This window comes from Oncorhynchus keta, unplaced genomic scaffold (genome assembly GCF_023373465.1).
Source record: "Oncorhynchus keta strain PuntledgeMale-10-30-2019 unplaced genomic scaffold, Oket_V2 Un_scaffold_9739_pilon_pilon, whole genome shotgun sequence".
Classification (NCBI taxonomy): domain Eukaryota; kingdom Metazoa; phylum Chordata; class Actinopteri; order Salmoniformes; family Salmonidae; genus Oncorhynchus; species Oncorhynchus keta.
The window spans coordinates 111,956-135,577 of NW_026291018.1; the positions used below are offsets into that span (position 1 = coordinate 111,956).

A 23,622-nucleotide genomic window follows, 5' to 3' on the forward strand; every position below is an offset into this window, starting at 1 on the left:
TCCCCACACCTCTTCTCTAGCTGTACCACTAACAGTCTTTGGAGGGGAAATCTCAGTCATAAGTGAATTGACTCATTATTAGGCCCAGACAGAATATGTGTAAAGAAGCAGAACATGTAAAGTGTTGGTCCCATATTTCTTGAGCTGAAATAAAAGATCCCAGAAATTTTCCATACACACAAAAAGCTTATTTCTCTCAAATTTTGTTCACAAATTTGTTTACATCCCTGTTAGTGAGCATTTCTCCTTTGCCAAGATAATCCATCCATCGGATAGGTGTGGCATATCAAGAAGCTGATTAAACAGTAGGATCATTACACAGGTGCACCTTGTACTGGGGACAATGAAAGGCCACTCTAAAATGGGCAGTTGTATCACACAACACAATGCCACAGATGTGTCATGTTTTGAGGGAGCGTGCAATTGGCATGCTGACTGCAGGAATGTCCACCAGAGCTGTTGCCAGAGAATTGAATGTTAATTTTCTACCATAAGCCGCCCTAATGTCGTTTTAGAGAATTTGTCAACCGGCCTCACAACCACAGACCATGTGTCACCACGCCAGCCCAGGATCTCCACATCTGGCTTCTTCACCAGACAGCTGATGAAACTGTGGGTTTGCACAACTGAAGAGTTTCTGCACAAACTGTCAGAAACAGTCTCGGGGAAGCTCATCTGCTTGCTCGTCATCCTCACCAGGGTCTTGACCTGACTGCAGTCTTGACCTGACTGCAGTCTTGACCTGACTGCAGTTCGACTTCGTAACCGACATGGGAAAATTCTCACCTTCGATGGTCACTGGCACGCTGGAGAAGTGTTCTCTTCATGGATGAATCCCGGTTTCAACTGTACTGGGCAGATGGCAGACTGCGTGTATGGCATTGTGTGAGCGAGCGGTTTGCTGATGTCAAAGTTATGAACAGAGTGCCCCATAGTGGGGGTGGGGTTATGGTATGGTCAGGCATAAGCTACGGACAACGAACACAATTTCATTTTATCAATGCCAATTTGAATGCACAGATATAATGTGAAGAGATCCTGAGGCCCATTGTCGTGCCATTCATCCGCTGCCATCAGCTCATGTTTCAGCATGATAATGCACAGCTCCGTGTCACAAGGATCTGTACACAATTCCTGGAAGCTGAAAATGTCCCAGTGCTTCCATGACCTGCATACTCTCCAGGCATGTCACCCATTGAGCATGTTTGGGATGCTCTGGGTTGATGTGTACTACAGTGTGTTCCAGTTCCCGCTGATACCCAGCAACTTCACACAGCCTTTGAAGAGGAGTAGGACAACATTCCATTGGCCACAATCAACAGCCTGATCAACTCTATACGAAGGAGGCATCTCAATGCATGAAGCAAATGGTGGTCACACCAGATACTGACTGGTTTTCTGATCCATGCCCCTACCTTTTAAATAATAGGTATCTGTGACCAACGAATGCATATCTGTATTCCCAGCCATGTGAAATCCACAGGGCCTGGTGAATTTATTTAAATTGACTGATTTCCTTATATGAACTGTAACTCAGTAAAATCTTTGAAATGGTTTCATGTTGCTTTTATATTTTTTATTCATTGTAGATTAGCCTGGTCCCCGATCTGTTTGTGCTCTTTCCAACAACATTGCTGTCATTGTCAAGCCAAACACAAGAATTCCGTTAGGAATAGGCAAGAGAGCAGAAAAAGACTGGCACCCAGGCTTTAGCTCGATCTCTCAGCTAACAAGATTTTATTTTATTTTTCACATATTCAGTGTCTGAGTCCCAGTTCTCGTGATGACCACGACAGGCTACGTTGGGGAGTTGCAGCCTGTGACGACCCAGCCCCAAGGGGCAGCGAGTGGGAGTGTGACGGTGGCTGGACAGTCCTCAGCATCCGCTGCCCCACACACCGTGGTAGCTCCTACGCAGCAGTTCCTGGCTCAGCTTCAGACCACAGTGGGGGCTCCTGCAGCCGCAGCAGGACACACCACACCCCCTGCACAAGCCACACCCACAGCTGCACAGAAGACAGCAGGTATTGTTTCTGCCAGTATAGTTTTTCATTTGATTGTAATACATTTATTAATTGCGATGTATAAATAAATATTTATATTGTTTCATTGATACATTTATGTACTTTTATGGCATTTTGAGTCATTTCTTATAGGTATGTATCCATTCAGATGCTTATGACAATGTGTATCATGCAATAAATGAACCCTAGTGTCTGTATCAGTTGTCCAGGTGGCGCCCACACAGGCTCCTCCCCCCCAGACCCAGTATGTGACGGCTGAGATCCAGGGTTCCTCATCACAGGCCAACAACGCCCAGAACGCCCCCCAGTACATCGTAGTCACTGTCACAGGTGAGCCGAGCTCAGCATCACATGCTACTACTGACTGTAGACTTAATTTATCTGAAGTCATGACCGACACTAGTCTGGTCCCAGATCTGTTTGACAACTCCTATGGTGATTGTCACGCAGACCATAAGAGTTGGCAAGAAAGCACAAACACCTGGGACCAGGCTACATTCTTGCGGCATTTCATTCAGAAACCTGACAATTTGTATTTATTTAATTTTATTGACCCTTTATTTAACTAGGCAAGTCAGTGAAGAACAAGTTATTATGTACAATGATGGCCTACCAAAAGGCCTTCTGCGGAAATGGGGGCTGGGATTAAAAATAAAATGAAAGCACAAAACATGGTGCAAACATTATTTTAGCTTAGAATAGGTATGATATGCTTTACAGAGATTATAAATTATATAACTAAAGATAAATTAGAATCAGATTACTTTGGTGTCACGTTCTTAGATGGGCCTGAGAGAGAGGAAGTAACAACTCTCATAGCTTCCTGTTCAAGCTCTGTTCTTGATCTTAAGAGAGCCGTTCTGATTCACAGTTTCTACCAAATGAATCTAAAAACCTGCAGAGTGGAATGTCTCTGATTGCTGTGAACTCTGTCCCTGTGCTCTTGCTTATCATGAAGAGGTTGTGTACTGTAATATGTGGGTGTAGTGGCTCAGAGAGAAGTCACAATTTCATATTAACAGGTCTCGCTCTCTCTCTGTGCTTTTCTCTCTCCTTTCTCTCCTTTCTCTCTCTCTTTCCCTTTCTCTCTCTCTTTCCCTTTTCTCTCTCTCTCTCTCTCTCTATCCCCCCTCTCTCGCTCTCTCCCTTTCTCTCTTTCTCTCTCTCTCTCCCTTTCTCTTTCACTCTCTCTCCACAGAGGGCTCTCTCCATTCAAGTGACTCTGTGTCTGACTCGAGCCCTCCTCCAGCTGTGGTACAGCAGACTGGGGTTCCCACACAGGTGGTGCAGCAGGTGCAAGCAGCACAGCAGGTAGAGGTCCCTTCCCCTCTCTCATTCACAGCAACAGCAACTCGCCCAAGCCTTCCCCATTTCTCCTTCTCCCAAATCCATTCAGCTGATGTTCTGAAAGAGCTGAAAAATCTGGACCCCTACAAATCAGCCGGGCTAGACAATCTGGACCCTTTCTTTCTAAAATGATCTGCCGAAATTGTTGCCACCCCTATTACTAGCCTGTTCAACCTATCTTTCGTGTCGTCTGAGATTCCCAAAGATTGGAAAGCAGCTGCGGTCATCCCCCTCTTCAAAGGGGGGGACACTCTTGACCCAAACTGCTACAAACCTATATCTATCCTACCATGCCTTTTTAAGGTCTTCGAAAGCCAAGTCAACAAACAGACTACCGACCATTTCGAATCTCACCATACCTTCTCTGCTATGCAATCTGGTTTCAGAGCTGGTCATGGGTGCACCTCAGCCACGCTCAAGGTCCTAAACGATATCTTAACCGCCATCGATAAGAAACATTACTGTGCAGCCGTATTCATTGATCTGGCCAAGGCTTTTGACTCTGTCAATCAACACATCCTCATCGGCAGACTCGACAGCCTTGGTTTCTCAAATGATTGCCTCGCCTGGTTCACCAACTACTTCTCTGATAGAGTTCAGTGTGTCAAATCGGAGGGTCTGCTGTCCGGACCTCTGGCAGTCTCTATGGGGGTGCCACAGGGTTCAATTCTTGGACCGACTCTCTTCTCTGTATACAACAATGAGGTCGCTCTTGCTGCTGGTGAGTCCCTGATCCACCTCTACGCAGACAACACCATTCTGTATACTTCCGGCCCTTCTTTGGACACTGTGTTAACAACCCTCCAGGCAAGCTTCAATGCCATACAACTCTCCTTCCGTGGCCTCCAATTGCTCTTAAATACAAGTAAAACTAAATGCATGCTCTTCAACCGATCGCTACCTGCACCTACCCGCCTGTCCAACATCACTACTCTGGACGGCTCTGACTTAGAATACGTGGACAACTACAAATACTTAGGTGTCTGGTTAGACTGTAAACTCTCCTTCCAGACCCATATCAAACATCTCCAATCCAAAGTTAAATCTAGAATTGGCTTCCTATTTCGCAACAAAGCATCCTTCACTCATGCTGCCAAACATACCCTTGTAAAAATGACCATCCTACCAATCCTCGACTTTGGCGATGTCATTTACAAAATAGCCTCCAATACCCTACTCAACAAATTGGATGCAGTCTATCACAGTGCAATCCGTTTTGTCACCAAAGCCCCATAATCTACCCACCATTGCGACCTGTACGCTCTCGTTGGCTGGCCCTCGCTTCATACTCATCGCCAAACCCACTGGCTCCATGTCATCTACAAGACCCTGCTAGGTAGAGTCCCCCCTTATCTCAGCTCGCTGGTCACCATAGCATCTCCCACCTGTAGCACACGCTCCAGCAGGTATATCTCTCAAGTCACCCCCAAAACCAATTCTTTCTTTGGCCGCCTCTCCTTCCAGTTCTCTGCTGCCAATGACTGGAACGAACTACAAAAATCTCTGAAACTGGAAACACTTATCTCCCTCACTAGCTTTAAGCACCAACTGTCAGAGCAGCTCACAGATTACTGCACCTGTACATAGCCCACCTATAATTTAGCCCAAACAACTACCTCTTTCCCAACTGTATTTAATTAATTAATTTATTTTGTTCCTTTGCACCTCATTATTTTTATTTCTACTTTGCACATTCTTCCATTGCAAAACTACCATTCCAGTGTTTTACTTGCTATATTGTATTTACTTTGCCACCATGGCCTTTTTTGCCTTTACCTCCCTTCTCACCTCATTTGCTCACATTGTATATAGACTTGTTTATATTGTATTATTGACTGTATGTTTGTTTTACTCCATGTGTAACTCTGTGTCGTTGTATCTGTCGAACTGCTTTGCTTTATCTTGGCCAGGTCGCAATTGTAAATGAGAACTTGTTCTCAACTTGCCGACCTGGTTAAATAAAGGTAAAAATTCACACTCGGGTCATGTTCATTAGGCACCAAACAGAATAAAACAGATTAAAACACAGCAGGTAGAGGTCCCTTCCCCTCTCTCATTCACACCTGGGTCATGTTCATTAGGCACTAAGAAGAAAACAGATTAAAACAGAGAGGTGAGTATCTGAACTTTTTCTCTTTCATGCCCTAATGAACATGATCCTGGTAGACACATGATATTGCAACAATTGCAACTTGAAACCACACAGAAAAAAACTGTTTATTATTCGCAACTCATCATAAGACTTGGTGAAGCCAAAATAGTGCTGACATAAAGTATTTATGCATCTCTTCGCTATTTGGTGTCCAGCATTGGTGCACTATTATGTGGAAAATGAGAAGTGATAGTCTCAGCAGTTATGGGTTTACGGTAACAACCTCTGAACAAACCAAGAATTGAGGAAAAAGTATCGAAACTAGCATTTGCTGTTCCCCGAGAGAACTTGGCCGGAAATAGCTCAAAATACTTACTAGTTTCTCAAGCCTATGGTGTCTAACTGCTCTCAGATGGCAAAACAGTAACTCAGATGTTTTATTGTCACACACTGGATAGGTGCAGTGAAATGTGTTGTTTTACAGGGTCAGCCATAGTAGTACGGTGTGAAACGTCTGTTGGACAAGTCAGGACATGGGAAGCATGAGGAAAAATGTTCAGTTCTCGTCACACCCAGTTTGAGCTGATGTAACAGGGCTATTATCTTAGCTACCAGACGCTATTGTCTTTGCTACACACTGTGTGAATCTATCTGTGTTGTGTTTTCCGTCCTTAGAGGTCAGTGGTGCAGGCAACGTCCCAGATCACAGCCAAGACTGAACAGGGTATCACCACCCAGCTGAGTGTCACCAATCTGCAGCCTGTCCACCTCACTCAGGAGGTAAGACACACACACACACACACACACACACACACACACACACACACACACACACACACACACACACACACACACACACACACACACACACACACACACACACACACACACACACACACACACACACACACACACACACACACACACACACACACACACTCTCAAAAATGCATAACACACATGTAAAAGACATAAACAGAACACCACACATAACACAGAAATATACACACACACATAACCATCCTTTGAGCTAAAGATAGTATATATAATTCAACAACCACACGCTGTATTGCATTGTATTATGTATTCATTTGGTACTGCTGAGCCAGATAAACATCACAACATTTCCCTCCTGGTTGGTTGGTTCCAGAGTTCGCATAGCAAACAGAGAGAGAGGGACGAGACAGACGTAGGGAGAGACCGAGAGGTAGAGGAGGAGTGGACAACAGCAGAGCAGAGCAGGACAGACGCACAGTACTTTGCATGGGTGCCGTCAGACAGACACCCAGACATGCAGACAGACGGACACAGCCTCCAGGAGTACCCCTCCTACTTCCCCCTCTCCCTCCCCCTGACCTTCCCTCCCTTCGCCTTGTCCCTGTCGGTGCTCTCGCTGGGCTGGGAGGGGATGGAGATGGGAGGCTACCCCACGGTCACCACAGCCCAAGGACAGCCACTCCTGTTTGACGCAGCCTCTGCCCTCAGAGTAGGTCAATTAGGTAGAATAGTCTTAGTCTCCCACTACTAAGTGCAGTTTAAAGATGCACTATACAGAAATTGCTCCGCCATTTCCGGGCTCCCGAGTGGCGCAGCGGTCTAAGGCACTGCATCTCAGTGGAAGAGGCGTCACTACAGTCCCTGGTTCGAATCCAGGCTGTATCACATCCAGCTGTGATTGGGAGTCCCATAGGGCGCTGCACAATTGGCCCAGCGTCGTCCGGGGTAGGCCGTCATTGTAAATAGGAATTTGTTCTTAAGTGACTTGCCTAGTTAAATAAAAGTTAAATAAAAAATAGTTTGCCTGATTTCAGTTTATGTGACAAAACAAGCAGGTATAAGTGTGGAGAATCATTGTACCATCTAAACCGCTGTGAAATATTTTTTCCGTAATCAGAAATATGGTATTTTCAGCTGTTTGAAGCTGGTGTACAAAACCTAGTAAAAGACGCAAAAAAGAAACTTATGAACAGGAAGCAGAGAAATACATAGAACAGATCTACCACTTCTGAGACTTGTTTTCAGTGAGAATGACAGATCCATAACACACATATGTGAATGGAATCGGGTCGCCCCAAAATGACTTATTGCAACTTTAAATGGAAGTTAGGTATCCTAGAGAGGCTGTCAGTGGGTAACAGAGTGGAGTGGGATTAAGGCAGAGACAACACAGTAGGTGAAGGAGCAATGTGAAGGGTAAGGGGAGCAGCCTGCAAGTCAAGGTCGTTTTCCCATTGAAGTGAATGAGCCTGTGATTGATGTGGTATGCCTCATGATTGACTACGGTTGAAATATTTGAACACACTTCAAAGGAAATTGGAGGAGGGGGAGTAGATTAGTGTTTTGACTGACTCTGTGTGTGTGTGTGTGTGTGTGTGTGTGTGTGTGTGTGTGTGTGTGTGTGTGTGTGTGTGTGTGTGTGTGTGTGTGTGTGTGTGTGTGTGTGTGTGTGTGTGTGTGTGTGTGTGTGTGTGTGTGTGTGTGTGTGTGTGTGTGTGTGTGTGTGTGTGTGTGTGTGTGTGTGTGTGTGTGTGTGTGTGTGTGTCCCAGGTGCAGCAGCAGCTCCAGCAGGTGCCAGTGCAGCATGTGTACACCAATCAGGTGCAGTATGTTGAAGGGGGAGACAACAACTACACCACCAGCACAATGTAAGCTTTCCTCTCCACTACTCTCTCTGAACACTGTCTATGGTGATATAATGCTATGCCACTATGCTTATATAGTTTGTTAACTGTTGCTAACTAGCTAGCTTGATCACCTCAACTTCTAAAACTAGACAGTGGAGTAAGCCAGACAGCACAGACAGATCTGGGACTGCTATTTTTGTGATGCAGTGGTTCATCTTTCAAGACAACAGTTATACTGCTGAATTTGAAAATAACTGTCATTCTCTCCTCCCCTGCTCCCTTCATCCCTCCCTCTTCCCACCTCCTCCCTCACTCCAGTCGTTCAGGCAGCTTCACCTACACAGACACCCCTCTGTACACTCAGACCACCGCCGCCCCTTACTACGAAGCCCCTCCCACCTCTGGCTCACAGGTCCCCACCACCGGCACACCCCTGACCGTCTCCGTGACAACGGGCTCCACCGGTGGTGTGTCTATGTACGTGGCTGGCACAGGCCAGATTGTGGCCAATCCGGCGGCCACCTCTGGGGGTGGGGCAACGGTGGTGGCGACAGGGGGAACAGCCAATGGGACTGGGGAAGGGGCGGGGGCTAATGGAAGCGGGGGCAGCTATGTGATCCAGGGGGGGTACATGCTGAGTGGCAACAGTCAGGGGGGCTACTCCACCCACAACGCCCGCTCCTCTCCTGCCACCGTCAGTACAACAGAGGGCGAGGAGGGTAGTGGCGTACCGTCGGCAGACAAAAAGGTATGAGACAGAGACGCCAATCTCAATACTATTCTCTCACACACCTTTCAGTGTTCTACTAGTCTCAGTACTAGACTGTAGGAGGGACATGGCTGTTCTACTAGTCTCAGTACTAGACTGTAGGAGGGACATGGCTGTTCTCCTAGTCTCAGTACTAGACTGTAGGAGGGACATGGCTGTTCTACTAGTCTCAGTACTAGACTGTAGGAGGGACATGGCTGTTCTCCTAGTCTCAGTACTAGACTGTAGGAGGGACATGGTTGTTCTACTAGTCTCAGTACTAGACTGTAGGAGGGACATGGTTGTTCTACTAGTCTCAGTACTAGACTGTAGGAGGGACATGGCTGTTCTCCTAGTCTCAGTACTAGACTGTAGGAGGGACATGGTTGTTCTACTAGTCTCAGTACTAGACTGTAGGAGGGACATGGCTGTTCTACTAGTCTCAGTACTAGACTGTAGGAGGGACATGGTTGTTCTACTAGTCTCAGTACTAGACTGTAGGAGGGACATGGCTGTTCTACTAGTCTCAGTACTAGACTGTAGGAGGGACATGGCTGTTCTACTAGTCTCAGTACTAGACTGTAGGAGGGACATGGTTGTTCTACTAGTCTCAGTACTAGACTGTAGGAGGGACATGGCTGTTCTCCTAGTCTCAGTACTAGACTGTAGGAGGGACATGGCTGTTCTACTAGTCTCAGTACTAGACTGTAGGAGGGACATGGTTGTTCTACTAGTCTCAGTACTAGACTGTAGGAGGGACATGACTGTTCTCCTAGTCTCAGTACTAGACTGTAGGAGGGACATGGCTGTTCTCCTAGTCTCAGTACTAGACTGTAGGAGGGACATGGCTATTCTCCTAGTCTCAGTACTAGACTGTAGGAGGGACATGGCTGTTCTCCTAGTCTCAGTACTAGACTGTAGGAGGGACATGGCTGTTCTACTAGTCTCAGTACTATACTGTAGGAGGGACATGGCTGTTCTCCTAGTCTCAGTACTAGACTGTAGGAGGGACATGGCTGTTCTACTAGTCTCAGTACTAGACTGTAGGAGGGACATGGCTGTTCTCCTAGTCTCAGTACTAGACTGTAGGAGGGACATGGTTGTTCTACTAGTCTCAGTACTAGACTGTAGGAGGGACATGGTTGTTCTACTAGTCTCAGTACTAGACTGTAGGAGGGACATGGCTGTTCTCCTAGTCTCAGTACTAGACTGTAGGAGGGACATGGTTGTTCTACTAGTCTCAGTACTAGACTGTAGGAGGGACATGGTTGTTCTACTAGTCTCAGTACTAGACTGTAGGAGGGACATGGTTGTTCTACTAGTCTCAGTACTAGACTGTAGGAGGGACATGGTTGTTCTACTAGTCTCAGTACTAGACTGTAGGAGGGACATGGCTGTTCTACTAGTCTCAGTACTAGACTGTAGGAGGGACATGGCTGTTCTCCTAGTCTCAGTACTAGACTGTAGGAGGGACATGGCTGTTCTACTAGTCTCAGTACTAGACTGTAGGAGGGACATGGCTGTTCTCTAGTCTCAGTCTAGACAGACATACTAGAGTACTAGACTATAGGAGGGACATGGTTGTTCTACTAGTCTCAGTACTAGACTGTAGGAGGGACATGGTTGTTCTACTAGTCTCAGTACTAGACTGTAGGAGGGACATGGCTGTTCTCCTAGTCTCAGTACTAGACTGTAGGAGGGACATGGCTGTTCTACTAGTCTCAGTACTAGACTGTAGGAGGGACATGGTTGTTCTACTAGTCTCAGTACTAGACTGTAGGAGGGACATGGCTGTTCTCCTAGTCTCAGTACTAGACTGTAGGAGGGACATGGTTGTTCTACTAGTCTCAGTACTAGACTGTAGGAGGGACATGGCTGTTCTCCTAGTCTCAGTACTAGACTGTAGGAGGGACATGGCTGTTCTACTAGTCTCAGTACTAGACTGTAGGAGGGACATGGCTGTTCTCCTAGTCTCAGTACTCGACTGTAGGAGGGACAAGGTTGTTCTACTAGTCTCAGTACTAGACTGTAGGAGGGACATGGCTATTCTCCTAGTCTCAGTACTAGACTGTAGGAGGAACATGGTTGTTCTACTAGTCTCAGTACTAGACTGTAGGAGGGACATGGCTGTTCTACTAGTCTCAGTACTAGACTGTAGGAGGGACATGGTTGTTCTACTAGTCTCAGTACTAGACTGTAGGAGGGACATGGCTGTTCTCCTAGTCTCAGTACTAGACTGTAGGAGGGACATGGTTGTTCTACTAGTCTCAGTACTAGACTGTAGGAGGGACATGGCTGTTCTCCTAGTCTCAGTACTAGACTGTAGGAGGGACAAGGTTGTTCTACTAGTCTCAGTACTCGACTGTAGGAGGGACATGGCTGTTCTCCTAGTCTCAGTACTCGACTGTAGGAGGGACAAGGTTGTTCTACTAGTCTCAGTACTAGACTGTAGGAGGGACATGGCTGTTCTACTAGTCTCAGTACTAGACTGTAGGAGGGACATGGCTATTCTCCTAGTCTCAGTACTAGACTGTAGGAGGGACATGGCTGTTCTACTAGTCTCAGTACTAGACTGTAGGAGGGACATGGTTGTTCTACTAGTCTCAGTACTAGACTGTAGGAGGGACATGGTTGTTCTACTAGTCTCAGTACTAGACTGTAGGAGGGACATGGCTGTTCTACTAGTCTCAGTACTAGACTGTAGGAGGGACATGGTTGTTCTACTAGTCTCAGTACTAGACTGTAGGAGGGACATGACTGTTCTCCTAGTCTCAGTACTAGACTGTAGGAGGGACATGGCTGTTCTACTAGTCTCAGTACTAGACTGTAGGAGGGACATGGCTGTTCTACTAGTCTCAGTACTAGACTGTAGGAGGGACATGGCTGTTCTACTAGTCTCAGTACTAGACTGTAGGAGGGACATGGCTATTCTCCTAGTCTCAGTACTAGACTGTAGGAGGGACATGGCTGTTCTCCTAGTCTCAGTACTAGACTGTAGGAGGGACATGGCTGTTCTACTAGTCTCAGTACTAGACTGTAGGAGGGACATGGCTGTTCTACTAGTCTCAGTACTAGACTGTAGGAGGGACATGGCTGTTCTACTAGTCTCAGTACTAGACTGTAGGAGGGACATGGCTGTTCTACTAGTCTCAGTACTAGACTGTAGGAGGGACATGGCTGTTCTACTAGTCTCAGTACTAGACTGTAGGAGGGACATGGCTATTCTCCTAGTCTCAGTACTAGACTGTAGGAGGGACATGGCTTCATCATGTTATATTGTTATATCGTTGTCCCTGCTCTACAGCCCCTCCCAAGCTTACTTCTGCCCCCCCTCATGTCTCTATTATAACGAATGATTGATAATATATAACGCTCAGAAACCAAACCGATCAGTCGTGTGTGTTTGTTGACTAACCCATCCATTTTTCCCTTCTCTCTGTGTGTCCATCTCTGCCAGGTGCAGTGGCTGCTAGATAACTATGAGACAGCTGAAGGGGTCAGTCTGCCTCGCTCCACCCTCTACTGCCACTACCTGCTGCACTGCCAGGAGCAGAAGCTGGAGCCCGTCAACGCTGCCTCCTTTGGGAAGCTGATCAGATCCGTGTTCATGGGGCTACGCACACGCCGCCTGGGCACCCGGTGAGACGGGTTATATCATACAGACACGCACACGCTGCCTGGGCACCCGGTGAGACGGGTTATATCATACAGACACGCACACGCCGCCTGGGGACCCGGTGAGACATGTTATATCATACAGACACGCACACGCCGCCTGGGGACCCGGTGAGACATGTTATATCATACAGACACGCACACGCCGCCTGGGGACCCGGTGAGACGGGTTATATCATACAGACACGCACACGCCGCCTGGGGACCCGGTGAGACATGTTATATCATACAGACACGCACACGCCGCCTGGGGACCCGGTGAGACATGTTATATCATACAGACACGCACACGCCGCCTGGGGACCCGGTGAGACATGTTATATCATACAGACACGCACACGCCGCCTGGGGACCCGGTGAGACATGTTATATCATACAGACACGCACACGCCGCCTGGGGACCCGGTGAGACATGTTATATCATACAGACACGCACACGCCGCCTGGGGACCCGGTGAGACATGTTATATCATACAGACACGCACACGCCGCCTGGGGACCCGGTGAGACATGTTATATCATACAGACACGCACACGCCGCCTGGGGACCCGGTGAGACATGTTATATCATACAGACACGCACACGCCGCCTGGGGACCCGGTGAGACATGTTATATCATACAGACACGCACACGCCGCCTGGGGACCCGGTGAGACATGTTATATCATACAGACACGCACACGCCGCCTGGGGACCCGGTGAGACATGTTATATCATACAGACACGCACACGCCGCCTGGGGACCCGGTGAGACATGTTATATCATACAGACACGCACACGCCGCCTGGGGACCCGGTGAGACATGTTATATCATACAGACAGGCACACGCCGCCTGGGGACCCGGTGAGACATGTTATATCATACAGACACGCACACGCCGCCTGGGGACCCGGTGAGACATGTTATATCATACAGACACGCACACGCCGCCTGGGGACCCGGTGAGACATGTTATATCATACAGACACGCACACGCCGCCTGGGGACCCGGTGAGACATGTTATATCATACAGACACGCACACGCCGCCTGGGGACCCGGTGAGACATGTTATATCATACAGACACGCACACGCCGCCTGGGGACCCGGTGAGACATGTTATATCATACAGACACGCACACGCCGCCTGGGGACCCGGTGAGACATGTTATATCATACAGACACGCACACGCCGCCTGGGGACCCGGTGAGACATGTTATATCATACAGACACGCACACGCCGCCTGGGGACCCGGTGAGACATGTTATATCATACAGACACGCACACGCCGCCTGGGGACCCGGTGAGACATGTTATATCATACAGACACGCACACGCCGCCTGGGGACCCGGTGAGACATGTTATATCATACAGACACGCACACGCCGCCTGGGGACCCGGTGAGACATGTTATATCATACAGACACGCACACGCCGCCTGGGGACCCGGTGAGACATGTTATATCATACAGACACGCACACGCCGCCTGGGGACCCGGTGAGACATGTTATATCATACAGACACGCACACGCCGCCTGGGGACCCGGTGAGACATGTTATATCATACAGACACGCACACGCCGCCTGGGGACCCGGTGAGACGGGTTATATCATACAGACACGCACACGCCGCCTGGGGACCCGGTGAGACGGGTTATATCATACAGACACGCACACGCCGCCTGGGGACCCGGTGAGACATGTTATATCATACAGACACGCACACGCCGCCTGGGGACCCGGTGAGACGGGTTATATCATACAGACACGCACGCGCCGCCTGGGCACCCGGCGAGAGGTGTGATAGCATACAGACACGCACACGCCGCCTGGGCACCCGGTGAGATGGGTTATATCATACAGACACGCACACGCCGCCTGGGCACCCGGTGAGATGGGTTATATCATACAGACACGCACGCGCCGCCTGGGCACCCGGTGAGACGGGTTATATCATACAGACACGCACACGCCGCCTGGGGACCCGGTGAGACGGGTTATATCATACAGACACGCACACGCCGCCTTGGCACCCGGTGAGATGGGTTATATCATACAGACACGCACGCGCCGCCTGGGCACCCGGTGAGACGGGTTATATCATACAGACACGCACACGCCGCCTGGGGACCCGGTGAGACGGGTTATATCATACAGACACGCACACGCCGCCTGGGCACCCGGTGAGACGGGTTATATCATACAGACACGCACACGCCGCCTGGGGACCCGGTGAGACGGGTTATATCATACAGACACGCACACGCCGCCTGGGCACCCGGTGAGACGGGTTATATCATACAGACACGCACACGCCGCCTGGGCACCCGGTGAGACGGGTTATATCACACAGACACGCACACGCCGCAAAAGCTTAGGCTGAATCAGAGGCTGAATTGTGTATGTGTTCCAGGGGGAACTCCAAGTACCACTATTACGGCCTGAGGATCAAGGCCTGCTCCTCTCTGATCAGACTGATGGAGGACCAGCAGCACCTGGCCATGAGACAGCAGCCCTTCTCTCAGAAACAGAGGTGGACTATCAGCCTCTGTCTCTCTCTGCATCTCTCTGTCTCACTCTCTCTGTCTCTGCCTCTCTCTGCGTCTCTCTGTCTCTCTCTGCGTCTCTCTGTCTCACTCTCTCTGTCTCTCTCTCTCTCTCTCTCTGCGTCTCTCTGTCTCTCTCTGCGTCTCTCTGTCTCTCTCTCTCTGTCTCTCTCTCTCTGCGTCTCTGTCTCTCTCTGCGTCTCTCTGTCTCTCTCTGCGTCTCTCTGTCTCTCTCTGCGTCTCTCTGTCTCACTCTCTCTGTCTCTCTCTCTCTGCGTCTCTCTGTCTCACTCTCTCTGTCTCTCTCTCTCTGCGTCTCTGTCTCTCTCTGCGTCTCTCTGTCTCTCTCTGCGTCTCTCTGTCTCACTCTCTCTGTCTCTCTCTCTCTGCGTCTCTGCCTCTCTCTCTATCTCTCTGCGTCTCTCTGTCTCTCTCTCTCTTCTCCTCTTTCACTCTCACAGTGCCTCAAACACTGTCTCCCTCTAGCACTCTAACAGTTGCTCTCTTTCCTACCCTCTCATTCTTTCTCTCTGTCTCTCTCACTCTCTGTCTCTCTTTCCCCCCTCTCTCACTCTCTGTCTCTCTTTCCTACCCTCTCACTCTCTGTCTCTCTTTCCTACCCTCTCACTCTCTCTCTGTCTCCCTTTCTCTCATTTCATTTCTGTATTTCTGTCCTTATTCCTAGAACTTATTGTGCCATTTTGTTGTTTCTCTCTCATTGAAGCCTCCCTGCTGTATAAAGGATCTTCATTATTTTCATCATAAACCCCTCCTTCCTAGGTTGAAGCCGGTGCAGAAGGTGGAGGGGATGACCAATGGCATGGCGGCAGGCTCGGGCCAACAGCAGCAGCAGCAGGGGGCGGGGCTCTCTGACATCAGCGCCCAAGTGCAGCAGTACCAGCAGTTCCTGGGTGAGAGGGTGGGGGGTGTCAGGTCTGTCAACACTAGGGGGGATTGGGGTAACACCTTATTGTACCATCTTGGTGTTTGCAGTATATGGTAACAATAAGGACTGGAGTCAATGAGTAGCTACTTCACTTAGTGTTTATATGACCACCAAAGAAACGGAAGAGTGTTTAAAATGTACCTACTATGTAATAACATTTTACCATATTTTACCAAGTACAGTAGAGAAATACAAAGATACAAATCTCAGAGTTATAGACTGACTGATTAACGGAATGGGCAATATCGAACCGGGACATTTATTAAATGCTAACAAATGAACTTCAGTAGGTTACAGACAGTGCTAAAACAGGTCAGACATTTACAGTATCTGGCTTGTGTAAATACACAATTAATATTGTCTTCCGTCCCCATGCAGACGCGTCTCGGACCCTCCCAGAGTTCCCTGACCTTGACCTGCAGGGGAAGGCCCTACCGGAGGGCATAGAACTGGAGCACATCAAGAGCTTCCAGCTGCTGTATCGGGAACACTGTGAGGTGCCTGTCTGTATGTCACACTGGTTGTTTATATGTACAGCATGTTACTGTCTGTCTGTCTACCCCTGTCTGTCTGTACAGAGGCCTACCTCTGTCTGTCTGTACAGAGACCTACCCCTGTCTGTCTGTACAGAGGCCTACCCCTGTCTGTCTGTACAGAGACCTACCCCTGTCTGTCTGTACAGAGACCTACCCCTGTCTGTCTGTACAGAGGCCTACCCTGTCTGTCTGTACAGAGACCTACCCCTGTCTGTCTGTACAGAGACCTCCCCCTGTCTGTCTGTACAGAGACCCTGTCTGTCTGTACAGAGACCTACCCCTGTCTGTCTGTCCCCCTGTCTGTCTGTACAGAGACCTCCCCTGTCTGTCTGTACACCCCCTGTCTGTCTGTACAGGCCTACCCCTGTCTGTCTGTACAGAGACCACCCCTGTCTGTCTGTACAGAGACCTACCCCTGTCTGTCTGTACAGAGACCTACCCTGTCTGTCTGTACAGAGTACAGAGGCCTACCCCTATCTGTCTGTACAGAGACCTACCCCTGTCTGTCTGTCTGTCTGTACAGAGGCCTACAGAGGCCTACCCTGTCTGTCTACAGAGACCTACCCTGTCTGTCTGTACAGAGACTGTCTACCCCCTGTCTGTCTGTACAGAGACCTACCCTGTCTGTCTGTACAGAGGCCTACCCTGTCCTGTGCAGAGACCTACCCCTGTCTGTCTGTACAGAGACCTACCCTGTCTGTCTGTACAGAGACCTACCTGTCTGTCTGTCTGTACAGAGGCCTACCTGTCTGTCTGTCTGTACAGAGGCCAGTCTGTCTGCAGGCCTATCTGTCTGTACAGAGACCTACCCCTTTCTGTCTGTACAGAGACCTACCCCTGTCTGTCTGTACAGAGACCTACCCTGTCTGTCTGTCTGTCTGTACAGACCCCTGTCTGTCTGGACCTACCCCTGTCTGTCTGTACAGAGACCTACCCCCTGTCTATCTGTCTGTACAGAGGTCCTACCCCTGTCTGTCTGTACAGAGACCTACCCCTGTCTGTCTGTACAGAGGCCTACCCCTGTCTGTCTGTACAGAGACCTACCCCTGTCTGTCTGTACAGAGGCCTACCTCTGTCTGTCTGTGCAGAGACCTACCCCTGTCTGTCTGTACAGAGGACCTACCTGTCTGTCTGTCTGTACAGCTGGCCTACCTGTCTGTCTGTCTGTACAGAGACCTACCCCTTCTGTCTGTACAGAGACCTACCCTGTCTGTCTGTCTGTACAGAGACCTACCCCTGTCTGTCTGTACAGAGACCTACCTCTGTCTGTCTGTGACCTACCCTGTCTGTCACAGAGCGTCTGTCCTACCTCTATCTGTCTGTACAGAGACCTACAGAGACCCCTTCTGTCTGTACAGAGACCTACCCCTGTCTGTCTGTACAGAGACCTACCCCTGTCTGTCTGTACAGAGGCCTACCCTGTCTGTCTGTACAGAGGCCTACCCTGTCTGTCTGTACAGAGACCTACCCCTGTCTGTCTGTACAGAGACCTACCCCTGTCTGTCTGTACAGAGACCTACCCCTGTCTGTCTGTACAGAGACCTACCCCTGTCTGTCTGTACAGAGACCCCTGTCTGTCTGTACAGAGACCCCTGTCTGTCTACCCCCTGTCTGTCTGTACAGAGACCTACCCCTGTCTGTCTGTACAGAGACCTACCCCTGTCTGTCTGTACAGAGACCTACCCCTGTCTGTCTGTACAGAGACCTACCCCTGTCTGTCTGTACAGAGACCTACCCCTGTCTGTCTGTACAGAGACCTACCCCTGTCTGTCTGTACAGAGACCTACCCCTGTCTGTCTGTACAGAGACCCCTGTCTGTCTGTACCCCAGAGACCTCTGTCTGTCTGTACAGAGACCTACCCTGTCTGTCCCCTGTCTGTCTGTACAGAGACCTACCCCTGTCTGTCTGTACAGAGACCTACCCCTGTCTGTCTGTACAGAGACCTACCCCTGTCTGTCTGTACAGAGACCTACCCCTGTCTGTCTGTACAGAGGCCTACCCTGTCTGTCTGTACAGTCTGTCTGTACAGAGACCTACCCCTGTCTGTCTGTACAGAGACCTACCCCTGTCTGTCTGTACAGAGACCCCTGTCTGTCTGTACAGAGACCTACCTCTGTCTGTCTGTGTCTGTCTGTACAGAGACCTACCCCTGTCTGTCTGTACAGAGACCTACCCCTGTCTGTCTGTACAGAGACCTACCCTGTCTGTCTGTCTGTCTGTACAGAGACCTACCCCTGTCTGTCTGTACAGAGACCTACCCCTGTCTGTCCCTGTCTGTCTGTACAGAGACCTACCCCTGTCTGTCTGTACAGAGACCTACCCCTGTCTGTCTGTACAGAGACCTACCCCTGTCTGTCTGTACAGAGACCACCCCTGTCTGTCTGTACAGAGGCCTACCCTGTCTGTCTGTACAGAGACCTACCCCTGTCTGTCTGTACAGAGACCTACCCCTGTCTGTCTGTACAGAGACCTACCCCTGTCTGTCTGTACAGAGACCTACCCCTGTCTGTCTGTACAGAGACCTACCCCTGTCTGTCTGTACAGAGACCTACCCCTGTCTGTCTGTACAGAGACCTACCCCTGTCTGTCTGTACAGAGACCTACCCCTGTCTGTCTGTACAGAGGCCTACCCTGTCTGTCTGTACAGAGACCCCCTGTCTGTCTGTACAGAGACCTACCCCTGTCTGTCTGTACAGAGTCTGTCTGTACAGAGACCTACCCCTGTCTGTCTGTACAGAGACCCCTGTCTGTCTGTACAGAGACCCCTGTCTGTCTGTACAGAGACCTACCCCTGTCTGTCTGTACAGAGACCTACCCCTGTCTGTCTGTACAGAGACCCCGTCTGTCCAGAGACCTACCCCTGTCTGTCTGTACAGAGACCTACCCCTGTCCTGTCTGTCTCTGTACAGAGACCTACCCCTGTCTGTCTGTACAGAGACCTACCCCTGTCTGTCTGTACAGAGACCTACCCCTGTCTGTCTGTACAGAGACCTACCCCTGTCTGTCTGTACAGAGACCTACCCCTGTCTGTCTGTACAGAGACCTACCCCTGTCTGTCTGTACAGAGACCTACCCCTGTCTGTCTGTACAGAGACCTACCCCTGTCTGTCTGTACAGAGACCTACCCCTGTCTGTCTGTACAGAGACCTACCCCTGTCTGTCTGTACAGAGACCTACCCCCTGTACAGAGACCTACCCCTGTCTGTCTGTACAGAGACCTACCCCTGTCTGTCTGTACAGAGACCTGTACAGAGACCCCTGTCTGTCTGTACAGAGACCTACTCCCCCCTGTCTGTCTGTACAGAGACCTACCCCTGTCTGTCTGTACAGAGACCCCTGTCTGTCTGTACAGAGACCTACCCCTGTCCTACAGAGTACCCCTGTCTCTGTACAGAGACCTACCCCTGTCTGTCTGTACAGAGACCTACCCCTGTCTGTCTGTACAGAGACCTACCCCTGTCTGTCTGTACAGAGACCTGTACAGAGACCCCCTGTCTGTCTGTACAGAGACCTACCCCTGTCTGTCTGTACAGAGACCTACCCCTGTCTGTCTGTACAGAGACCCCTGTCTGTCTGTACAGAGACCCCCTGTCTGTCTGTACAGAGACCTACCCCTGTCTGTCTGTACAGAGACCTACCCCTGTCTGTCTGTACAGAGACCTACCCCTGTCTGTCTGTACAGAGACCTGTACAGAGACCCCTGTCTGTCTGTACAGAGACCTACCCCTGTCTGTCTGTACAGAGACCTACCCCTGTCTGTCTGTACAGAGACCTACCAGAGACCTACCTATCCTGTCTGAGACCTACCCCTCTGTACAGAGACCTACCCCTGTCTGTCTGTACAGAGACCTACCCCTGTCTGTCTGTACAGAGACCTACCCCTGTCTGTCTGTACAGAGACCCCTGTCTGTCTGTACAGAGACCTACCCCTGTCTGTCTGTACAGAGACCTACCCCTGTCTGTCTGTACAGAGACCCCTGTCTGTCTACAGAGACCCCTGTCTGCCTGTACAGAGACCTACCCCTGTCTGTCTGTACAGAGACCTACCCCTGTCTGTCTGTACAGAGACCTACCCCTGTCTGTCTGTACCTACCCCTGTCTGTCTGAGACCTACCCCCCTGTCTGTCTGTACAGAGACCTACCCCTGTCTGTCTGCACAGAGGCCTCCCCCTGTCTGTCTGTACAGAGACCTACCCCTGTCTGTCTGTACAGAGACCTACCCCTGTCTGTCTGTACAGAGACCTACCCCTGTCTGTCTGTACAGAGACCTACCCCTGTCTGTCTGTACAGAGACCTACCCCTGTCTGTCTGTACAGAGACCTACCCCTGTCTGTCTGTACAGAGACCTACCCCTGTCTGTCTGTACAGAGACCTACCCCTGGTGTATGTGTCAGTGTTCATTCATCAGGTCTTGTATAGTCCTGTTATGTACATGTCATCTGTACGTCTCACTGTTGTTTCTGTCGGTCCAGCTGTCCTGTGCATCCTTTGCATAAAGGGAGGAACTAAGCTAGTTGATACTGATGGTGCTGGTGTTCCCTCTTTGTTTCCAGGCTATTCTGGACGTGACGATCAACCTGCAGTTCACCCTGGTGGAGACCCTGTGGAAGACCTTCTGGAGGTTTGAAGAGAGCCAGAGTGGAGACACTGGCACACTGGCTGTGTACGTCTTGTCCTGGGACTTCAATATGCTACTAAACTGTCTTTTTACATTTTTTATATCAAGTCATTTTTTCAAGAATCCTGTGTCATTTTCTAACGTATCTGTATTGTTGTAACAGACATGATGAGTCTGAGAAGCGCCTGCCTAAGGACTGTCTAGTGATCCTGTGTAAGTACGACCCTGTGCTCCGCTGGAGCCGCGACTGTGACAACACCCTGTACCAGGGCCTGGTGGAGATCCTCATCCCCGATGTGCTGCGGCCCATCCCCAGTGAGTTAGAACGTCACTACACAACACCACATAATACTGATACAACTACAGAGCAGTATAGAGAGCCTTCAGAAAGTTTTCAAACCTCTTGACCTTTTCCACATTTTGTTGTGTCTGGATTTTGAAATGGATTAAATTGAGATTGTTTTTCACTGGCCTAGACACAATACCCCATAATGTCAACGTGAACTTGTGTATTTAGACATTTTTATAAATGAAAATCTGGAATGTCTTGGGCCAATAAGTATTCAAGCCCTTTGTTATGGCAAGCCTTAATAAGTTCAGGAGTAAAAATGTACTTAACAAGTCACATAAGTTGCATGGACTCTGTGTTAAACACGATGTTTGAATGACTACCTCCTCTCTGTACCCCACACATACTATTATATGTAAGGTGCCTCAGTCGAGCAGTGAATTTCAAGCACAGATTCAACTATAAAGACCTGGGAGGTTTTCCAGTGCCTCACAAAGACGGGAACCTATTGGTAGATGGATGAAGGTATTAGTTACACTTTGGATGGTGTATCAAGAAGCCGCTCTGGATTTCACCATGAGGCCAATGGTGACTTTAAAACAGTTACAGAGTTTAATGGCTGTGACAGGAGAAAACTGAGGATGGATCAACAACATTGTAGTTACTCCACAATACGAACCTAATTGACAGAGTGAAAAGAAATAAGCCTGTACAGAAGAAAAATATGACAAAACATGGCACTAAAGTAATACTGCAAACAAATGTGGCAAAGCAATTCACTTTTTGTCCTGAATAGAAAGTGTTATGTTTGGGGCAAATCCAATACAACACAGTACTGAGTACCACTCTCCATATTTCCAAGCATAGTGGTGTCTGCATAATGTTATGGGTATGCTTGTAATCATTAAGTACTGGGGAGTTTTTCAGGATAAAAAAAAGAAACAGAATGGTGCTAAACACAGTCAGAATCCCAGAAGGAAACCTGGTTCAGTCTGCTTTCCAACAGACACTGAGAGTTGAATTCACCTTTCAGCAGGACAATAACCTAAAACACAAGGCCAAATCTACACTGGAGTTGCTTACCAAGAAGACAGTGAATTTTCCTGAGTGGCCGAGTTACAGTTTTGACTTACTGTAAATCTGCTTGACAATCTGTGGCAAGACCTGAAAATGGTTGTCTCGCAATGATCAACAACCAATTTGGCAGAACTTGATGAATTTTGAAATTAATAATTGGCAAATGTTGCACAATCGATGTGTGGACAGCTCTTAGAGACTTACCTAGAAAGACTGACAGCTGTAATCGCTGACAAAGGTGATTCTAACATGTATTGACTTAGGGGGTTGAATACTTATCTAATCAAGATATATTAGTGTTTTTATTTATTTATTTATTTATATATTTTTACAAATGTTGGAATTTTTCTTCCACTTTGACATTACATAGTATTTTGTGAAGATCATTGATGAAACATTACAATTAAATCTATTTTAATCCCACTTTTTAAACAACATGTTGTGAATACTTTCTGAAGGCACCTTATAATACTACATAGCACAACATTACACTATACTCAGCGACCTTTTACGCTACTGCTACTCTCTGTTCATCATATCTGCATAGTCACTTCAACCATATCTACATGTACATACTACCTCAATCAGCCCGACTAACCGGTGTCTGTATGTAGCCTCGCTACTTTTATAGCCTCGCTACTTTTATAGCCTCGCTACTTTTATAGCCTCGCTACTTTTATAGCCTCGCTACTTTTATAGCCTCGCTACTTTTATAGCCTCGCTACTTTTATAGCCTCGCTACTTTTATAGCCTCGCTACTTTTATAGCCTCGCTACTTTTATAGCCTCGCTACTTTTATAGCCTCGCTACTTTTATAGCCTCGCTACTTTTATAGCCTCGCTACTTTTATAGCCTCGCTACTTTTATAGCCTCACTACTTTTATAGCCTCACTACTTTTATAGCCTCACTACTGTATATAGCCTGTCTTTTTTTACTGTTGTTTTATTTCTTTACTTACCTATTGTTCTCCTAATACTTTTTTTGCACTATTGGTCCAACACCTGTTGTATTCGGCGCACGTGACAAGTAAACTTTGATTTTATTTGATTTTATTACAGTACACAAGACATAGCGTTATACTGCACTACATTATACTATGTGACATGACATAG

The 23,622-nt window shown here is 48.6% G+C and overlaps 1 protein-coding gene across 3 annotated transcripts in view; it reads left to right on the forward strand.

Moving 5' to 3' along the window:
• Positions 1-23,622, forward strand: part of rfx1a (regulatory factor X, 1a (influences HLA class II expression)) — a 31,033-nt gene that overhangs the window by 1,692 nt on the left and 5,719 nt on the right. For 2 of the 3 annotated variants that reach the window (XM_052517713.1, XM_052517715.1), the window contains exons 2-13: positions 1,762-2,024; positions 2,226-2,354; positions 3,223-3,335; positions 6,139-6,243; positions 8,011-8,108; positions 8,406-8,835; positions 12,293-12,474; positions 14,910-15,029; positions 15,823-15,953; positions 16,367-16,485; positions 21,079-21,188; positions 21,307-21,458. In XM_052517713.1, the coding sequence (XP_052373673.1) occupies positions 1,784-2,024; positions 2,226-2,354; positions 3,223-3,335; positions 6,139-6,243; positions 8,011-8,108; positions 8,406-8,835; positions 12,293-12,474; positions 14,910-15,029; positions 15,823-15,953; positions 16,367-16,485; positions 21,079-21,188; positions 21,307-21,458 (1,930 nt within the window). In that variant the 5' untranslated portion in view covers positions 1,762-1,783. The remainder of the gene's footprint in view (positions 1-1,761; positions 2,025-2,225; positions 2,355-3,222; positions 3,336-6,138; positions 6,244-8,010; positions 8,109-8,405; positions 8,836-12,292; positions 12,475-14,909; positions 15,030-15,822; positions 15,954-16,366; positions 16,486-21,078; positions 21,189-21,306; positions 21,459-23,622) is intronic. The other variant, XM_052517716.1, reaches the window with a different exon arrangement.